The 19,495-nt window shown below is 48.9% G+C and overlaps 1 protein-coding gene across 9 annotated transcripts in view; it reads left to right on the top strand.

The window, feature by feature from the left end:
• The window catches only part of agrn (agrin), a 221,128-nt gene that overhangs the window by 196,699 nt on the left and 4,934 nt on the right, over positions 1 to 19,495 (top strand). For 3 of the 9 annotated variants that reach the window (XM_068597704.1, XM_068597710.1, XM_068597709.1), the window contains 13 exons: positions 363 to 592; positions 2,120 to 2,254; positions 5,068 to 5,158; positions 5,471 to 5,635; positions 6,594 to 6,705; positions 8,485 to 8,496; positions 10,384 to 10,500; positions 11,957 to 12,140; positions 12,583 to 12,670; positions 13,575 to 13,598; positions 15,431 to 15,463; positions 17,284 to 17,508; positions 18,783 to 18,886. In XM_068597704.1, coding sequence (XP_068453805.1) covers positions 363 to 592; positions 2,120 to 2,254; positions 5,068 to 5,158; positions 5,471 to 5,635; positions 6,594 to 6,705; positions 8,485 to 8,496; positions 10,384 to 10,500; positions 11,957 to 12,140; positions 12,583 to 12,670; positions 13,575 to 13,598; positions 15,431 to 15,463; positions 17,284 to 17,508; positions 18,783 to 18,886 — 1,520 coding nt within the window. Of the gene's footprint in view, positions 1 to 362; positions 593 to 2,119; positions 2,255 to 5,067; positions 5,159 to 5,470; positions 5,636 to 6,593; positions 6,706 to 8,484; positions 8,497 to 10,383; positions 10,501 to 11,956; positions 12,141 to 12,582; positions 12,671 to 13,574; positions 13,599 to 13,904; positions 14,500 to 15,430; positions 15,464 to 17,283; positions 17,509 to 18,782; positions 18,887 to 19,495 lie in introns of those variants that run through there. The other 6 variants (XM_068597708.1, XM_068597712.1, XM_068597705.1 and 3 more) reach the window with 5 other exon arrangements.

Genomic DNA, 19,495 nt, shown 5'->3' with positions numbered 1-19,495 from the left:
AAGTCATGTAATCTTAAAATGGTTATTTACATGCCTGGAAAAGTCCTTGAAAAAAATGTAATCCCAAAAGTTTTGGAAAAGTCGCTAAATTTAAAATAATAAATATCTTTTTAAAATAAAGACGCTCAAAATCTGTGAATAGGTGAAGTTGAATGAAGTACTCCACTGGTGTCCCTTTCACAGTACTGGTATTGGTGCTGGTGCCGTGATATTTGAAATGCTCCTCAGCCTTGTAGCATCTCCTTTAGCCGAAGCTCCTTGTTAGTCAGTCAGTGGTTTGACGAGTTGCGACTGTGTCCACAAAAAAAAAAAGACCTTACATTCGCTCACCTTGCCTATTTGCTTCTCTTCTTCCTCTTCAGTGTGAGGGAGAGGACGGGGGTGGCCGCTGGCCTCGTGGGCTGCATCCGCTTGCTGGACGTCAACAACCGGATGCTCAACCTGCAGGAGACCGGCGGCGACAGCATGTACGGCAGCGGCGTGGGCGAATGCGGCAACAACCCCTGCCAGCCAAATCCCTGCAAGAACGCCGCGGCATGCCAGGTCAAGGAGGCGGAGATGTTCCACTGCAAGTGCAGCAAAGGATTCTGGGGTAAGGTGCCCACGGCAGCAGGTCGGCAGGCAGGTTTATTCTGACGCGCGGGCAGGCTACCGAGTGGGAAATGTGACACATCTGATGCGAAACCGCGTTTAAAGCGATGTTTTCATGTCCTTACTTTGCCTTCTCTTCTTGGATTTACTGTGATCATGACTTACTCACGCACACTAAGTAAGCTTGACAGCCTAATTTGACAGTGAAAATCCTCCCCCCTCCCCGCCAGGAGGGACCCTGGAAGTCATTTTGTAAACACAGACACCATCAAATCCGAGCGTCCGACTCAGAAACGAGAGATTAAATGTCGATGTGGCACGGAAAAACATGAAAAACCTCCGCCAAACGCTTGGTGATTGGCCTTTGGCCTGTCTCTATTTTCACTTCCCGTCTTCCTTCCTTTCTTTTTTTTTTATTTTATCCCTCCAGCAGATGCCAACTAACAAGCAACTCAGAGAGAATCTCGCTACTGTAAGAGCAGACAGCATCAGCGCCCAGCCAAGCGTGCCCCTCCTTGCTGGCTGCATGGCAGCTTACTGCCGAAAGTTTCACCCCAGAACCAAATTAATTGTCGGAGTTAACTTTTATGCTTGAATAGTAAAATGCTTATTTTTTTTGCTCACACGGTACGGGGCGGGGGGGAGTGCGACTCGTGGTTTGGGGGGGAAACGACCCCTCAGACAAGTTTTAGGAGGCCTTTTTTTTTTTCCTTGACTTTGAAACGCGGATTGGATAAAGGATCACATTACATGATCGTTGCCTTTTATACAAGGGGTGCTTTTATGTTTGGCTGTTTACTGCGGTGCCTGGGAGGAAGTGGGAGATGAAACCCTGCGCTCGGCAGAAGCATTGCTGTGATCAAATTTGTGTTGGCAACGCGGCGTTAAATGAATGGCGATAATGAGAATTGGACCGTTGCCCCGCGGACTCGCATTCAAGTCGATTTCATCATCGCGTCAGTTCGCAAAAACAAGTGGCCAAGTTCGGGGATCTCAGGGAGAGGGACCGATCACAGGGAGCCAGAAGAGAGACTAAATGGAAGGAAGGGGGGGGGGGTGCAGAGAGTAAAAATATGGGAGGGAGGGAAGAAGTGGAAGATGAAAGCTGGCTTCCATAAGGGTGAGTGAGGAAAAACCGGTGGGTGGGAACCCCATCTCAGCAGGGTGGGGTTCATTAAAGCGCCCTCCTCACGGCAGGCTCCGACTGCTCATGTGCAGACGGGTGAATTCGGAGGGCAAAACCAGCATCTAACCAGCCGCTGCCGAAGCCCTTTCCCGCTGTCGGCGTTGGCCTAGAAACGTGGCGGCGGGGGGGCTCGCCGCTGTTTAATCTGGACGTGTAATATTTCCCAATCCCATTAGGAAAATGACCCCTATTACAGAGGAAATCCTCATGCCCCCTTTTTATTTTTGGTCTCTTGGCTCAGATGGAAGAAAAGGGAGAGGGGTTGACAAACATTGGTGGCTTTTCTCACAGTGTGTGTGTGTGTGTGTGTGTGTGTGTTTGTGTGTGCGTCTCTCTCTCTAGGTCCAACCTGCGCCGACGTCCATGACCCATGCGAGCCCAACAGGTGCCATCTGTCCTCCCAGTGCCAGGTGCTGCCCGAGGGAGGCTACAAGTGCGAGTGTCCCATGGGGCGTGAAGGGAGGCACTGCGAGAAAGGTAATGTGACTAAACGTCGGGTGTCCTGGTGTAACTCCAGCACGTCACGCCCCGCTTGTTCTCTCCGGTTCTTATCAAGCAGCTACCAGTGTTTATTTCTGTTTTGTTTTTTGTTTTTTTTGCTTTCCGCCCTGTGGCATTTCCATCCAATCAGCATCGACTAGCGAGATCAAATGCAGAAAGAAGAGACGGGGTGGGTGTGGGGGGTTTGAGCCTTCAGGCTGGGAGGGGATGGGAGGGCTGCAGAACCGAGGTAGATGATTGGCCCCGGCGGGCCGTTCGCCGCATCGACTCGGCTACGCTTGTTAGTGGGGAAGCGACGGCGCAGCCTCCCTCCGCTCCCTCCTTCCCCCTCGCCTATCCGCCCACAGGTGTTTGTAGCTGCTCAGCTCCACATGGCAGAACCGGGCCGTAGTTGGGGAAAAGACCAGAGCCCGGCTCAGCTGCTTTTGAACTTCTTCATTAGCATGTAGGGCGCCGTCGCAGCCTCAGGTCTACCCAAGCTTTTTTGCACCCCCTCCCTCGCTTTGTAGACGTCGTCATGAACGATTTGCGAACGGCGTCTCCCGTAACGCGCTCCGCACGCGCACGTCCCTCACAAAAGAAGATGACGCAGCCCCCGTTGGGAATTCCGAGAGCCCAGATGGGAACGGCAGCGTTTCCAAGCTCCGAGGCCCAGTTAGCAGGTGATTAAAATAAATTGAGGTGAACCAAAATCAATGCCGTGTGTGAGCGAAAGCGTCTCCCATTCCAAAAAGGCTATTTCCACAACACCCCCCCCGCCCGAATCAATGAGATGACTAATCGCATCGGTCCTCCCCGCCCGCGGTGATTAATGGGAGCGTCAGTCAGCCAGAGTGTCAGCCTCAGACAGGAGCTCAACAGATAAGGAGGACGCACCCTCCGAGGGCTGCACCGGGAACAGTTGAGAAGACGGGTATCTTACAGGCCCACTCATCGGAAGCTTGAAGGTGAATTGGGCGTAATATGAATTGTGTGTGTGTGTGTGTGTGTGTGTGTGTGTGTGTGTACGCACTTTCAGTTGAGCTATGTTTCCATTCCCATTCTGCCAGGGTTTGTCAATGCAGTTCGCTGCTGTAATATTCATCATCAAGGACTTTTCTCAAGGGTGCTCCAATAGTATTAAATGCCCTTTTTTTCCTCTTCTTCTTTTTTTTTTCTCGCTTGGTGCTTTTACCATGTGACGGGGTAAATCATTACAATTAGTGATGAAAGCCGGATCTCTTGGACTCAGCCAGTCCTTGTTAAACTAACTGCTGGGGGGTGGGGCTTTGAATTTCAACACAGTTTTTACATTCATGCTGCAATAAGCTAGGGGCCAGCTTTAACACACAAAAACACAGTCAACTTTAAGCACACACTCTTTCACAATCTCTCTCTTGCTCACACACACACACACATGTGTAAAAGGTTAATTGTTTTTTTGGCACTTGTCTTGATTTTATGAATCACACCTCTATCTTCATAATCTCATCTTTACTTGACGCTCTGCGGCTCTTGGCACGTCCTCACAATGTTCGCGCCAACACAGCACGTTTGAGCTGAATCTAAATCAAGAACCGATTCACTGAAGAGCTGATTGATTGGGGGCGGGACCGGGAGCTTTTGATTGCAGCGGTGACATTTTTTCCGACGGGAGGGAGTGGTGCTTCTCTGATTATTGTTTTGACGCATTTATTTAGTGCTAATTAAGTCCAACATACACAGCGTTACCTCAGCGCTGTACTGTCAACCTTGAGCACGAGATGCAGCTGCAGCAGCTCTCCGGGCGTCGCTTTCATGTTCCTGCTGCGTCTTAGCAAGAGGGAAAACTGTGAAAAGTGCAACTTCTCTCTGGTCATCGAGTCAATTTTTTTTTTTCCTGGTCGCTTGATGCAATCCAACGCCTAGACCTCTGGCGACTTATTGATCGCGGTGCTTTCACTTTGAACCCTAGGGGGAAATAAAAAATAACCCACAGTAGGAAACGACACCCTGAGCAGCTCCGTTAGTCTAATGGAGTTCAGTTTAGTGCGCAAGTCCTTGTTGCCTTGTGTGAGACTATTTCCCCCCCACTCTCCTCCGCGGTGCGCACCATCATCATTAGCAGTCCTCTGCACAATAGCTAATTAGCTTTCTCATCTCCGTCTGCCTTCCCCCGTCCCGTTTCGACTCAGCTAATCCCAGCCAATTACGAATTAAAGCTTTCTTGCCGGCTACGTATACACATTTGTGTGTGTGTGTGTTTATGTGTTTGAGAGCATCTAGTGTTGGTAGTCTTTGCACCATGAACACATCCCCCCCCCGGGTGACACTTGAATGATGTTTAATGTCAAGCCACTTGTTAGAAGGGTGGCACAGTGCCGGTCATAATCACTCCAGACAGCCAGACGCAGACCCATCGCAAAGACACGATTTTGTAAAAAAAAAAAAAAAGGCCTGCCAAAATACAATGGCTGCATTATTTCACGGGTCCCAGCTGTGGTGTTAAACTCTGCATGTCTCCAAAGGTTCTTTGTTAGACTGTGGCGGGCTGTGTAATCAGTCTGACATAAAGGGTTTTTTTTTAATTCTTTTTTTTGTTGTTTTGTTTGAATTTCTGTCAAGTGAAAGTCTTAATCCCAAAGGCTATGAAAACACAAATCCATCTCTCTCCATAATGCTGACAGGTTTGTAAAAGATGCACCGACTATCCCTGAATTTAAATTCTGTCAGCAGCAGCAGCAGCAACAACAACAAAAGCCAAGGACCTGAGGATGAATATGGTCTCTTTGTTGTTGTTTATTTATTTTATTTTTTTCTTCTTTCTCCAGTGGCTGAGAGGAGAGGGGCTTACATGCCACTGTTCAACGGAGACTCTTACCTGGAGCTGAAGGGGCTGCATCTCTACAGGCAAGATCTGCGGTAAGTCCCCGTGTCTCCGCATGTAACTCGCACCGTCGAGACTTGCATGCATTACCGAACACGGGACGCCGCCACATCGTTATAGACTAAGCTTGTTACGAGGGCCTGAGGCCGCAGCTGCTTTCCTTCGTTAAGCCCCAACTCAAATAACACGTCATCGAAGCATGCGGAATATTAACAAGAATAGCATCTCTTACCTCATTTCCATATAGACAGAGCACCAGTTCGCAAACAAACAAGCAGTCTTCGTGGAGGTGTCGAGTAGGCGTGACTCTGACCTCGGCCTCTTGTGTTTGCTCCGCCCCCTCGCAGCCAAAAGGTCAGCATGACGGTGATTCTCATGGCCAATGACTCCAACGGGTTGATCTTCTACAACGGCCAGAAAACGGACGGGAAAGGCGACTTCATCTCTCTGTCCCTCAACAACGGCATCCTGGAGTTCCGCTACGACCTCGGGAAGGGACCCGCGACCATCAGGTCAGCGCCGCCTAAGAGCCTCAAGAGGGTTTGACCGACACAACTAGAAGGGAAATATATTAGTGCTGGGCAAAGTTGAACAAATTGAACTGATTAATCGCATGATTTTTCCGCGGTTAGTCGCAATTAATCGCATTATGCTCCAAATTCAATAATGAAGTATAAACTAGTGTATCGCAGGCTTTTATTTTAAAGTAACGTTATCAGAACAATATAACAGCACTCTGGAGCAACAACAAGTTAACACACATACATATATAGTTTTTAAATCTGTTTTCTTTTTTCTTCTGAACAAGTACCAGAAGAAACGTTTGTATTTTATCAGAGAACAAGATAAACAGTGTGTTCAGTAGTAAGGGTCCCTGTGAGGGACAAGCCACTCCTTCGTTGGTCCATGTTCAGTCTGTTGCTGACCTTAAAGATGGATGTTAAAGACCAGCAATTGATTAACTTTATACAAAAGCAATAAGTGCTTTTCGTGTTTTTCAGTTCAGTTCCGTTTTTCTTAATCAGTGAGAAAAGTCGAGCAAATGCCGAACATTGTCTGAGCATGCCTCGTCAAGTGTGGAAAGTTATCCTCTTTGAGAGAAGAGTAAAGATCCAGAAGTGATACTGACTCAAAGCGCTCCGTCATAGTGGATCAGACCGCAGGGTCAGAAGCTTAATTTTCAATCTGGACTTGAAGCCTGCGGCACGAGGCTCCTGTGAGACTAACCGCCTGTGAGCGCTTTGTGAGGCCGAGCGGCTCGCAGCAGCACCCGCTGCTCGTTGAGAACAGAAACTACATCAAGGCCTGAACATATATATACGGAAAATAAGGGCAGGAATTAAGGACAATTAAGGTGTTGGGAAAAGACATTTTGGGAGTGCTATGATCCTACGAAATGACATGCTGATAGATGTATGTGTGTGTGTGTGTGTGTCTGTGTGTGTGTGTGTGTGTGTGTGTGTGATTCAGGAGTAAGGAAGCGATCCAGCTGAACGTGTGGAACACCGTCAACCTGGAGCGCTCCAACCGCAAAGGGGAGATCATGGTGAACAAGAAGGATCCTGTCCGAGGGGAGGCGCCGGTAAGGAGGCAGCAGCGAGCTCCTGCTGGTGGTCATCTCGATGTGCTGATGGGGCCGATTCTCTGCTCGGCCTCGCTTGCTCCGTACCGACATGCATCCGTCTCTTCATCGTTCGTGTGCTCTGGTCATTGCCACAACCTCCGGCTTTTGGTGCCTTTTTTTATTTTTTTATTTATGTTTTGCCCTCGTAGAGCTTGCAACTCGCCACAGTTGAATCAGAAAACTCCCCCAACCGCTTTTTGCTAAGGCTCTCCGACGCTGCTCCACACCATGCGGTTCTGCTGGTTTGATTTGCTGTAAATATGCCGCTATCATTCCCCCGTCCCTCCCGTCCCCCGTCCTCCCTCCCGTTCGACATCCGTCAAGGTAAGAGCTCCAGATGTGGAGGGCCAGTTTGACAAGCTGCCATCATTTTGGACGTCCTGTAATTCCAAAAATAGAAAACAAACCCCCCCAAAAGTAAAATCTCTCTGCCTCTCCGTCTGCTGACGTTCTGGAGATAAAAACTTGTAAGAAAAGCAACACAAAAAGCAGCTTTTACTGCTGGTCTACAGTCAATTTTATGAATTCAGCCTTTGAGGTGGTGTCTTGGGAGCCGGAGGCAGATAAAGGAGATACAGTAGCGTAATGAAACTCTTCAGCCCCGCGTCTAGACCAATAAAGCAGGTACATGCCTCCAAATGAAGGCGATCTAATAGTTTGATTAGCCCGTAAGTCATCCAATTATATTAAACTGTGTAATTTGTGATCGCGAACGTGCACTCTGTCAACGCGTCTTAATGTAAGACGCAACGCTCCCCCCTGTCCTTTCCTCCCTCTCTCTCTCTTTCTCTCTCTCTCTCCTCTGTCCTTTCCCTGGCCGCCTCCCATCGTCTGGATGGTAATTGTGTTTTACTCCAGCAACAGAGGCAGCATAAAATCTTATTAAAAGAAGAGAGCAAGGGGAAAAGCAAAAGATAGAGGGAGTGGGGTTGGGGTGGAGGGGGGAATGTAGCTCAGACTAGTTATGAAGCTCAATGAAGAGATCCCTTCCAGCGCGGCTCTCAGCTACTTCTGTCCCACTCGTGCGTCAAGAACTAGAAGATGGAGGAGGGAGATGGGGGGGGGGGGTTATGGTTTCATGCTTTTGCTTTGAGAAGCCGGTATCATATCAAAGGTGGTCACACAGGCACATGTATGGATACATATTGCTGTGTTCGTCATATCAAAGACGGCTCGGCCGCAACCATACGCTGAGGCGCACGCTTTGAAAGGCACACAGGTGCGTGGAGGGAGGGGTGAAAATCTCCTCCACCTCTCGCTCAGCGGCAGCGCTCCGTAACCGAGGGCCGGGCCAAGTGGCGCCACTCACCGCCTCTCATCTGCGGCGTTTTTTCTTCTACCTTTTCTTTCTTCCTTTTCATCTTTTCTTAACGGCACCATCTGCTCCGTGCACGGCCGTGCACGTAGACTTGCCGTCTTATTTGTAGCTACTCGCCTCCAAAAGTGTAAATTTATTTGCGGCACGTACCGCGGCGGTGCATGTTGCATTTCTTTACCTGATCTCACTTGTCTGTGCTACACTGCAACTATGTGACGCTCTCGCAGATGTGCCCTGTGTGTGTGTGTGTGTGCGTGAGTCTGCATGAAAGAGTACACGTTAGTGGGCCTTTGCACTTGCTAGCTCTACTGTAGCTCTGCATGCCTCTCTGTGCACAGATACCTACTAGTCTTCCCTTAATAACTCTCTTCCTCCCTATTTTTTCTTTCCTTCTCTATGATGTGCTGTCTGGAAATAAGAAATCACGCAAGGTAATGAGACAAGTCCCAGTCACACCCCTTAGCCCATGTTTCATTTGAGTCCTTCACCGTGTCCTCTCACCGCCATCTCTCCATGCAACAAGAGCGTAGAAAAAAAAAAGAAAGAAAGAAGGCACTTCTGCAGAGCTGCGGGCGGCTTGAAAGGTGCCAGTTCTGTTAGAAAAACTTTGCCATTTCATAAGCCCATATACACACAGACACACACACACACACACACACACACACACACAAGCAGCGCTCCCGGAGAACGCGGCTTGGCTTTCACCTCGGCCCATCTGCTGTGGGGGTGGCAAGAGGGGAGGGTGAGAAGGTGGGAGGGAAGAAGACTGCCATCTTCGTGGCGGACATTGTTTTTTTAGCAACAAAGAGCCGTCTTCATTAGTTCAGCGTAGGCGGGGATATCGCAAGTCACCGAGTGCCGCGTGGCCGTCCAAAAAGTGAGAGGAAGAAGAACAAGAACCAAGAACAAGAAAAGACGGCGAAGGCGAGCGAAGGGGAAGAGAAAAAAAACACACCGTAGGAGACGCCGAGGTGCGAAGCCAAGCCGGGCTGTTCTTTTGTAATCTGCTCCCGCTTCTTCTGCGAACATTGAAACAATCCCTCCATCATATCATGAAGTCACTCACTCACTCACTCGCTCACTCCCTCACTCACTCACTCGCCCATAACAAACACAAGCACCGCTCAACTGGACATCACCTCGCCCCGCGGGACCAGCTGTCCTCGTTCACCGGGTGCCGTTGGTTTACCCGCGTGAGAGGGACACGGAACATTTCACCGCATGTGATCTCACTTTCAAAGTAGCCCCCTCCGTCGGTAGCGTCCGACGGAGGAGGCGAGGCAACTTTCGTCCAAAGCCGAGAAGGTCGCTCGCTGGCCACGCGTTGACCCGACCAGCCCCGCCCCTCCGGGTTTCTGTGGGGAGCCCCGCGGGGCCCCTGCCAAGCACGGCTGCCTCCTGCACTCCAAATCCCATCCTGAATACAAGCCGAGTTGGTGCCAGCCTGCCTTCACAAAGCCTGTTTATTTGGCCCCTTCCATCATTTTTCCAGCAATTAACTCCACTTTAGCCCCCTGGCAATTACTGCTCCACATAAAATAAAGATCATTAATTCCTTCCTTCTGAAGAGGGCGGCCTCTCTTTCCCTCCGCGAATCGGGAGAAGCGGCACCTTGCTAATGCAAAGCAATTGTCCCAAAGGTTCGGTGGAAGGAATCGAATTTCACAGCCGTCTTGCAGCGCAAATGAATTGCAATTAATGTGTCTCCACACTCTGGCGTCTGAAAGGTCGGTGCTTATGATCAGCCATTCATTAGAGATGTCGACGAAGAAGCATCCATATCTCAAGTCCGGCCTGCTCCTGATTTCCCTTTGTAGTCTCTTTTTATGTCTCAGATAGAGCATAATTGACCACTCTCTCTGAGAGACAGAGAAATCAATTATGTTGTAATGTATCAAGTGTATTGACGTGGAAAGAGGGGCGAGGAAGTGCAGTTAAAGTGTCTGCCGGCTACAATATGGATAACTCCTCGTCTATTTCTAGTAGGTTTTTTTTGTTTTTTTTAATGGGACAATCCATACGACTGTGACACGTCTGCAAATGTGTTTTATGAATCTCAATCTTTATGTCTCGACTAAAGGGATGCAACTTATTTCACGCTCCCCGGACACAAACACATTACTCCACTCACTAAAGTAAAACTCTAAACCATTACGTCCTGAATGGAGAGGAAACAACCCCTGAGAGGGATTGGAGATGGGGTACGGAAAAACATTCAATCGGGCGTTAAAGAAACATGCCGGTGGAGGAGGGAGGGGTGTTTGCCCGGGTTTCCACAGCACTGCCTCACCGTACCTCTCTGTGTCCTGTCTCATCAGAACCTGCACGTAGATCTCAACCTGAAGGAGTCTCTGTTTGTTGGCGGAGCTCCCGATTACAGCCGCCTGGCGAGAGTGGCCGCGCTCACGGAGGGCTTCAAGGGGACGATCCAGGAGGTAAATGTTGACCGAGCCTCTCTTTTTCGACAAGGAGTGTTGTGTCATTCGCTTCTTGGATGCTATGTCGTTTATATACAGTGTGTTCGTTTAATGACTCTGGGCCCGCGTGCCCTCGCTGGCGGTTATTAGCTGTCCAGCCGTCAGTAAGTACAGTACTACTCACGCCCGTTTAGTAATTTCCCATTACGAGCTCACACTGTGACGGGCAGTGGCTCGGCTCATTTTGGATTAGCGTGCACTAATAATAGATCGTGCATTTTGAACCATCTTTCACTATTCTCAGATCTTTCCCTGACAGCCTTCCAGTTTTATTTTATTTTATTATTATTTTTGTCTTCACTTTCCAGCAAAAAGAAAGCTCATCTCCGGGTGCCAAAAATAACCCGGCAGAACAAAGGCAGGATGTTACTGTTTGTGCAAACTTGTCATTAGTTCTCCTCTGCAAACTTTCCCTCGACAGTTGCGAGCAAATCAAAAGCTAAATGTGGCATTTGTCTTCCTCGGCCTGTTGGGAATAGTTAATTATGAGGGAAGACGTATTCTCAGTTTAGTGGTGTGTGTGTGTTTGTGTGTGTATGTGTGTGTGTCATATCAACACCTTATTTCTGGGACACTTCACTTGTGTGAAAACAGCTCATGTGTCCAACGTCGTCAACAACGTCACTGTGTAAAGTGATGCGTGGTGATAATTAGCTTTAATGATTGTTCAGCAGAAAAACACAACGCACCGTGTCTTGATGCCTTCCGTCGAACAAATGATAATCTTTAGAGAGAGAGAGAAAGAGAGAGAGACAGAGAGAGAGAGAGAGAGAGAGAGAGAGAGAGAGAGACATTAGACATTAGACAACAAAAGCAATTAAACTGAGCGAGGAGATTTAAAGGCAAGACAAGAACCATAAAGGCAACCCTCCTAAGAAAGGTCAAAAACAATTAATATCAAGAGTATCGCGTGAACGCAGCTCTGGGAGTTTATGAGATTATACTGATTTAGTTCCAGGATCTAAGCCTGCAGGCAGGTTGATCTTAAATGTGGGAATAGAAAAGTCTCGTCTGTGTTTTCAAAACTAAGCATTCAAATTCAGCTTCTGGGGACTTTGTGTCTGACCTACAACTGTACAATGCATTTACTTCACATTATATACGGCATGTTGTGTAGCAAAGGCCTTGAAAATGTATTTCCTCAACCCACGTCTTACGCTGAATCAGGAAGCAGAGGCCACACACTGACCTGCAGCTCTCTGCTCAAGTGTTGGGCATCATATAAATCTGTGCTTCTATGAAAAGAAGTGTGAACGGGAACCAGAAAACTCCTCCAGACTCACATAATTCATCGTACGTTTTCAAAGAGTTGTACTGGACAAGACGAGTGGGCTGACCTTCGACCCAAAATATGTGGGAAGTCACTGGCATGGCACGGCCCCGTTTTTTAAACCTTGTGTTTCCTCCTCCCCAGATCATCCTGATGGGTACCTCCATCCTCAAGGAGGAGAACGCCCTGCGCTCCAGCGACGTGGCCATGTTCCAGGGCCACCCGTGTTCCCAGGAGCCCTGCAGCAACGGCGGCCTCTGCAAGCCGCTGCTGGACACCTACGAGTGCCTCTGCCTGAACGGGTTCAGAGGGGAGCGCTGTCAGAACAGTGAGTATCTCGGGCTCGTGGCAACAGACTTTTGATGCCTCGTTCAGTTTGTGCTTCTCGTGTGTTGGTTTCAAACTAAAAGCGGCAGTTAGGAAAGTGATGAAATGCGTCAGTTGAATATTCATGAAATGCTTTTTTTTTCGGGAGTTGCACCCCCCTTTCATCATCATCTTCCCGTCGCCCTGCCAGACATACACTCACTCCGGCCCGATCTTGCCTCCACACTCAGTCGCCGCCTTCGCCATTAACCTTGTGCGTGTGGCCGGCTGTCCCTTTCACGTTAATTAAAACTACAGAGCGCGCCATCGCCCCTCCCACCCCCCGTCCCATTTGCTCACCCTCCATTGCCTTCGGCTCTGATAGCTGAAGCCTCTGTCTTATTGATTGGTGTGATCTCATCCTCTGAGCAAATCCTCTTCCACCCCTCCTCCCTCCTCCACAGCCGTCTACGAGAAGGCCGCCGGAGAGACTGAGGCCATTGCCTTCGACGGGCGGACGTTCATCGAGTACCACAACGCGGTCACGAAGAGGTAAGCAGGAGGACAAGGGGAACGTCCTCGTTTAGTCGGCGTCACACAGCGAGGGGAGCTATTCGCCAAGTAACCCCTCCGTCCATCCATCTCCTCCCTCGGTAAGCCGCGGTGACAGCGTTGATGATATCATCAGTGCGAGGGCTTCAGGGTGAACGAGGCGCTTGGCTAATAGCTCATCGCCCCCCCCCTCTTACTTGTCCGTGACAGTCCTGCTTCCACTTTCGACAGGATTTGGCTAATTAGCGAGACGGTTAACAATCACAGTGTTTGCCCTGAGCGCGCTCGGTTCGTTCTGCGGTCTTTCGACTGTTTTCTGTAAAAATAATGAATGAAAAAGAATGTAAAAGGGAATAAAATCTGAGGACGTGAGTGTAGAATGTTTGTTTCTTTTGGATCGGGTGTAAAAAATCAGATGCAAAAAGTTTTTTAAATGAATGAAACGGCAACCAAACAAAAAGAAAGCCGCTCCCTTTAGGCAGAAGATGAGACATTTTTACTCGTCCATCTATCTACGAGGCTGGCAGGAGTGCGCCTCCAGGTTGGCAATAAACAAAACAAAAATGTTGATGTGACGAACCTGGAAAAAAAGACATCAAGCATACGGCTCTACATCTTCGTCCCACAGCGCTTCACACAAACACTCAGGTGTGAGAAGCCGATCCTCACACTCCTGACTCGGAAAAACAGCTGGCTGGAGAAAGTCCAGCATTATGTGTCGCTTTATGTATGTGTGTGTGTGTGTGTGTGTGTCGCTACGTGTATCTATTGTCATTTGTCCGTGAGCTCAACCTTCCAGTTGTTTGACCGTGCGTCCTGTCCTTCAGTCTGACCGCCCTTGTCGTTGTCCTCACACGTGTTGTCTCACATGAATGTCCTACGCTGTCTTTCCTTTTCACTCAAGCCAACTGACCAATGAGATCCCAGAGTAAGTAGACTTTAACGCCTGGGTCTTTTCCCGGCTTCCAATCCAGCCCAACTAACCGCAACCCCCCCCCCCGATAAACAACAAAGCCATTTTTGATAGTTAACCCAATTGAAAAAGATTAAAGTACATTCAGTTTCCAGTCATAATTTCCACACAGAAAATCATCTTTACCGTTTAAGTCGGATTTTATATTCAAGCTCCATATCCATGATTTAATTTGACAGATTCCATTATCCTAAATACGTTTTGCAGTGCCATTAGATCCTTGCTTTTTTTTTTCTTTCTTCTTTTTTCTCTCTCCATGAGCAAAGGGAAGCATGAATGTGTGCATGATAAGCATTGTGCTCAACCCCTCAGAGGAAAAATGAATTGCTGTGCGAAGAATGTGCATTATCTTTATGCATGGTTGTAACTCCTTCCTAAGCGAAATGAATTGCCGTGCACTTTACGCTGAATCTGTTGTGTGTGTGGGAAGAAATAAACGAGGCCCCTTGAAAAGCTGGAAGAGGAGGACACACTAAACACCCCTTAACCTAGTTTCTGGTGCCTGTCGAGGTTCTGCTCGGGAAAGGCCTCGGTCATGACTGAGTTATTAAGGCTTTTTTCTTCCAGCTCATTAGCTCGGTAAGTAAAGAAAAAAAGAATCCCAGAAAGCGACGAAGCCGAATTCAGCTCAAATTAAGCCGACTGGATTCGACCCAGACTTCTAATCCATGCCAGAGCATTTTCTGTCATCTTGTGTTTTTGCCAGATCCCCAAACTGTAAAATGTGAATAATTGCAGGGTCCTCCAGAGAGGCAGTGACGTGTTAATCACAGATTTGTCTCCCGTTTGTAGATTAGACCTCCGATTGAGATCTCTCTCTCTCTCAGCCCGCGTAGCCACGGGCATCAATCTCACTTAACGGGGAGGGAGGGTGGGGTGGACAGCGGACCTTGGAGCCAGACTGTCAAAAGTTTAATGGATGTCACATTTACTAAGAGCCACAATGAGTGCGGCTCGAAGCGGAGCCGAGCCCTGGCGCGGCGCTCGAGGGCCGCGCCGATCAATTCGCCGTGATTTGATTTTTTTTTTTTTTTTTTTTTTGTAAAGGGATTGAGAAAAAAAAAACATTTCTCACAGAGAAAGAGAGAGAGAGAGAGACGTTAAGAGGCCAAAATGTCAAGCGCTCACCTCGGGTTAATGTCGCCGTTACTATTTACGGCCCCACACGTCGGTCGATTTTTGCTCAAGCCCCATTATTTCAGAGACAAATCAGATCTGGTTGTGACTCTCCACTGATGTGGCGCTTGACCCGCCCACCCCCATTTTTTTCTGTCAATTGCCCCAATTTCGGCGTCCATTCTCTGGACGGATGGTAATGACTGCGGCGCACGGCGCCGTAAATATAGAGGCGGGCCCTGACAGCAGTCTCTTACCTGTGTGGGCACTGACCATGAGTGTTCTTAATCTTGATGGCTCACATTAAGGAAGAGAAAAATGCTTCACCCCCAGGGCATTTTGTTGCATGAGTCATCCATCTTGATCCGACTAGTTCCCCTTGAGAAGCTCCTTGTGGTGTGATCCGGGCTCAGCGACACACTTCCTGTGATCACACACAAACAGCTGTTACCCACTGTTGACACGGTCGATATTTTTGCGGTAGAGCAGATAAGTTGTGCTTTTTGCAGCTCCAGGTCCAACGCAGACCTCGTGTGAGTCTCCCAGTGGGCTCGCAACATCCTTCCCCTCCTTCCCCACCCCTCCACGTCCTTCCTCCTCTCCTCCTGGCCTTGTGCGCTTACACTGCATGCCGTTGACTTTCTCCACCCTCCTCCCTCCTCCCTTTTAAGTCCTGAGTCTCTGGAGAACCCATCTGACCAGAGGTGAGTCTCTCAAAAGCTTTTAGACCTTGGTACCATCCACTCGCCTCCTCATCCTCCACCTCCTCTCCAGACAAACCTCACAGGGCTGAACCCTCGTCCCCCGGAGACGGAACACTGTTTCCATTATTGAGATAGAGTTACCAATACGAGTTACAAAGAGCCTCCGCTTCAATTAATCCTGAAGTTCAGAGCTGCGATAAGGGCACACAAAAAAACAGCCGGCTCCTCGGTGGCTTTTTATGATCTACTGCCACCTAGAGTTGAATCAGAGGACAGCACTCTGGGGAGTTCAAAAACAAAACCAAAAAAAAACAGAGAATTTGAAAAATTGTAAAGTAGATCAAAATCCCCTCTATTTAGTAAATCAGCAACGATAAGCCAGCGCTCTGTGAAGTCAGTGGTGTGTGAGAGTCAGAATGCTGCGCGCCGGCGGTATTTTATTCATGATATATTCAGCACTTTTAATAACCTTGACCTTATCACTGACAAGCCGCTGCAATGGAGATTTATTGGGCCCTGTAAGCTCTTTGAGGGTTTGCCAGGAGAGGGTTCACTGAGCGGTATTTGCTTCTCTCTCTCTCTCTCTCTCTCTCTCTCTCTCTCTCTCTCTCTCTCTCTCTCTCTGGAGGAAAAAAAGATTCTCTTAAATCATATTTTCCTTCTTCTTTATGTTTACCTCAGCAGAATTAGTTCATCAAGGTGGTCCAAGTCTCAAACTTTGCATGCTTCTTTTTGAAAATTTGACTTCTCTTCCCGTTGCTTCTGCTGAGGTGAACCAGCGGCTGATGACACATCCCACAAGTTAAATGTCACCCCGCTGCCGTGTGTGCACCCGACATTCTTTTTTTATTTGTTATTATTGCTCGTTAATGAAGAGAAAACCCTCGGAGAAAATGAGTGAGCACTTCTCACAGCGTGAGGAGAAGTTGCCATACTCAGTTTCTCTTTACCCCCCCTCCCGCTCCTATTTCCTGTCCTGTACTCCCATGAGCCTCATGATTTGCTGCGCTGGCTCCTTTGTCTTGTTTGTCTTGTCTAATCTTTGTCTCCAGCTCTGTGTTGCTGTTTTGTGTGTGTGTGTTTTTTTTAAACCCACGTGTCATTAGTTCTTTGTCGTACGTGTCTTCACCTTGTCTTTGTCTTTGTGTCTAAATACCCTTTGAAGAAGGGGGAAGTAGATCCATTTGGCAGATGTGCAGAGAATTGCACAGGTGCTGATTGATGACATTGCACACACACACACAACCACACACAGTTGCACACAGACACACACAGAGACACGCAAACCGAGGGGGTGATTCTCTGGACGTCGACCATATTGCTGCTGGACTCCACAGAGACCACGGGGGCTTTGTGGGTGTGTTCGTGTGCAGGAACGGGTGGACGTCGCCCCGTGACTCTGCGTCCACGCCACCCGGACGCCGGAGATCCAACAGCTGCCAACAACACGCACAAACTCACACATGCAGAGCAACACAGGAAGCACTGCAGGATGTTTGGGAAGCTTAATGGCAAAGCAGCCCTGCTACTCCGAAAGTCTGCATCCTTTTAAAAATAACCACTGCGGCTTTGTCAGGGTGAGGCCGTAGAGGCCGAGCCACGGCGCTTTATATCTTCTGGCTCCACGCGCTGGCACACAGCACCACGTGTCGTTGAAAACACAGCGGTTGTACCCTCCGGTCAACAGCAGCTTTTCACTGCCTCACACACACACACACAATCGCGCGCGCACACACACACACAAGCCGCGTCAGCCGACGCCCGACATTGGGCCTCTTCTCGGACGAGCTGACTGATGAGGTGTTTTTCTCGTCTCCCAGCGAGAAGGCCCTGCTGGTGAACAAGTTTGAGCTGAGCATCCGGACGGAGGCGACCCAGGGCCTGGTGCTGTGGAGCGGAAAGGGCGTGGAGCGCTCCGACTACATCGCCCTGGCCATCGTGGACGGACGCGTCCAGATGACGTACGACCTGGGCTCCAAGCCCGTGGTGCTGCGCTCCTCGGTGCGGGTCGACACCAACCGCTGGATACGCATCAAGGCCAGCAGGTGAGACGGGAGGCGGCGGCGGTGGCGGCGGGTGGCCGGGGATCGGCGGGTAAAAGCCCGGAACAGTTAGACTCCGGGATTAGACTTAATCCATATTGTGTTCGTGTTTGCTGCAAACGGTGTGATCTCTTGCACGAATTCCACGCTCCGCCAGTGATCCCCCCCCCCCTGCACCGAGATGACTCTGATTAGTTTCAGATTAAAGTTGTTTTCATGCCCGGTCATGCAGGAGCGCGAACGCGCCGAGCATCGAAATTGCTTCGACACATCGTCGCACGTTCAAAGAACAGGCGGCAACATGAAGAATGAAAAAAAATGTATTCAGGAAAATAAATAGAAATTTACTGACGCTACTTCTAGTGACACATCCAGTACAGTACATTGATCATTTGATGATACAGAATCAGCTGAAATGGTGAGGTTGCTCCTCAGGTGACGCAGTGCACATCCATCAAAATATAGAATAAATATATTATAAAAATATAAAAATAATTAAATGTTAATTCAACCATGATGACATTTGTTTTATACACCCATAGCAAGTGTCTACAGCGTGTACAGATATAAATAACCCTCGAATTAGACACAGGTTTTAATTTGGATAATCATTTCAGCTGTAAAAAAACCCAAACATGCAACACTTTTTTGCCACGCAGCGATGTCACATGAATGGATTTCTTCATTAGGAACGGATTAGCTGCTTGAGCTTCGAGAATGACCCACTTAACACCCTCCACGCGATCTCTGCTTTATCGTCGCCGAACATCCACTGCCAGCGTAGAAGTACGGCGGGGGGGGTTAGAGATAATTAGGTCGACCTCATCGTGCAAGGCAAGAATAATCGATCCTCAAGGAAAAGCACTTGGCTCCCAAACGCCTGGATCCGTGATTTTGCGAGACCACCATCGCAGCATGTTTGCACAATGCTCCCATAGTTGCAGCCTGCCTTTTAATGACTCTCTCGCTCTCTCTCTCTCTCTCTCTCTCTCTCTCTCTCTCTCTCTCTCTCTCCCTCTCTCTCTGTCGGAAAGACACTTTAACGCGTGCAAATTGCCCTACAGTCGTCACAAACTCAAGTGCACTGGCAGCGCGTGTCGCCGAAACCGTATGACGCCGCCGATGGCATCTGTTAGCCAGGTAGACGGGCGCACCGGGAGCGGCGATGCGAGCGCTTGGTGCGCTCGCGGCGGACCCTCGGAGCGTCAGAGCTATTCACTCTGACGTGCGTGCGACGGCAGCGACTTCTCTCACTGTATCCTCTCTCTCCTCCCCAGAGCGCTCAGAGACGGCTCCCTACAGGTCGGCAACGAGGCCGCCGTAACGGGGTCATCGCCTTTGGCGGCGACTCAGCTGGACACGGACGGCGCGCTGTGGTTGGGTAGGTGCCCACACATGTCCATAAAACATGATATATAGTTATATAATACAATTTGAAATGGTTCTACAAATGCCATACAGTACATGGAGTCAAGTGTACGCTTGTAGTTCTGTACTAGTTTTCCATTCCACTGGTAGAAAAATAAAATGAGCTCATGAACTCATTGGCATAGCAGAGGAAGAACAGAGTCTGGCAGGGGAAAAGAAAAAAGATTGCAGTTTGAGCAAAAGAAAAAAAAATGTCCAAGTCTATTCAGGTATTGAGTTGAGAAATGGAAGTCTATCGGACTAATTCAAAAGTGGCCTGCTCCCCTGAATTGAAAATGACCAAAGTCGGCCCGTTATCCTACCTCCTCAATTTGGTCAGGGAAATCTTTTTTCTTTTTCTTTCTTTTTTCCTTTTTTTTTTTTTTTTTTTGGGAAAGAACACACGCGCGGGAGTGAACATCTCCCGGGGAAAATAACATTGAAGACGGGACGGCGAAATAAAGTCTGACTTTCCCTTTTTTAAATGCGCGGCACGGACAAATGAGGCTGGTTTGAGGGGAGACGCAGCCCGAGTGACATTTAATGAGACATGTAGAGCATGTAGAGGTGCACACACACACAC

The sequence above is a fragment of the Clinocottus analis genome, unplaced genomic scaffold, assembly GCF_023055335.1.
Source record: "Clinocottus analis isolate CAN_PGR_092001 unplaced genomic scaffold, fCliAna1.0.p SCAF_4, whole genome shotgun sequence".
Classification (NCBI taxonomy): domain Eukaryota; kingdom Metazoa; phylum Chordata; class Actinopteri; order Perciformes; family Cottidae; genus Clinocottus; species Clinocottus analis.
This window is presented reverse-complemented; position numbering and strand designations above follow the sequence as displayed.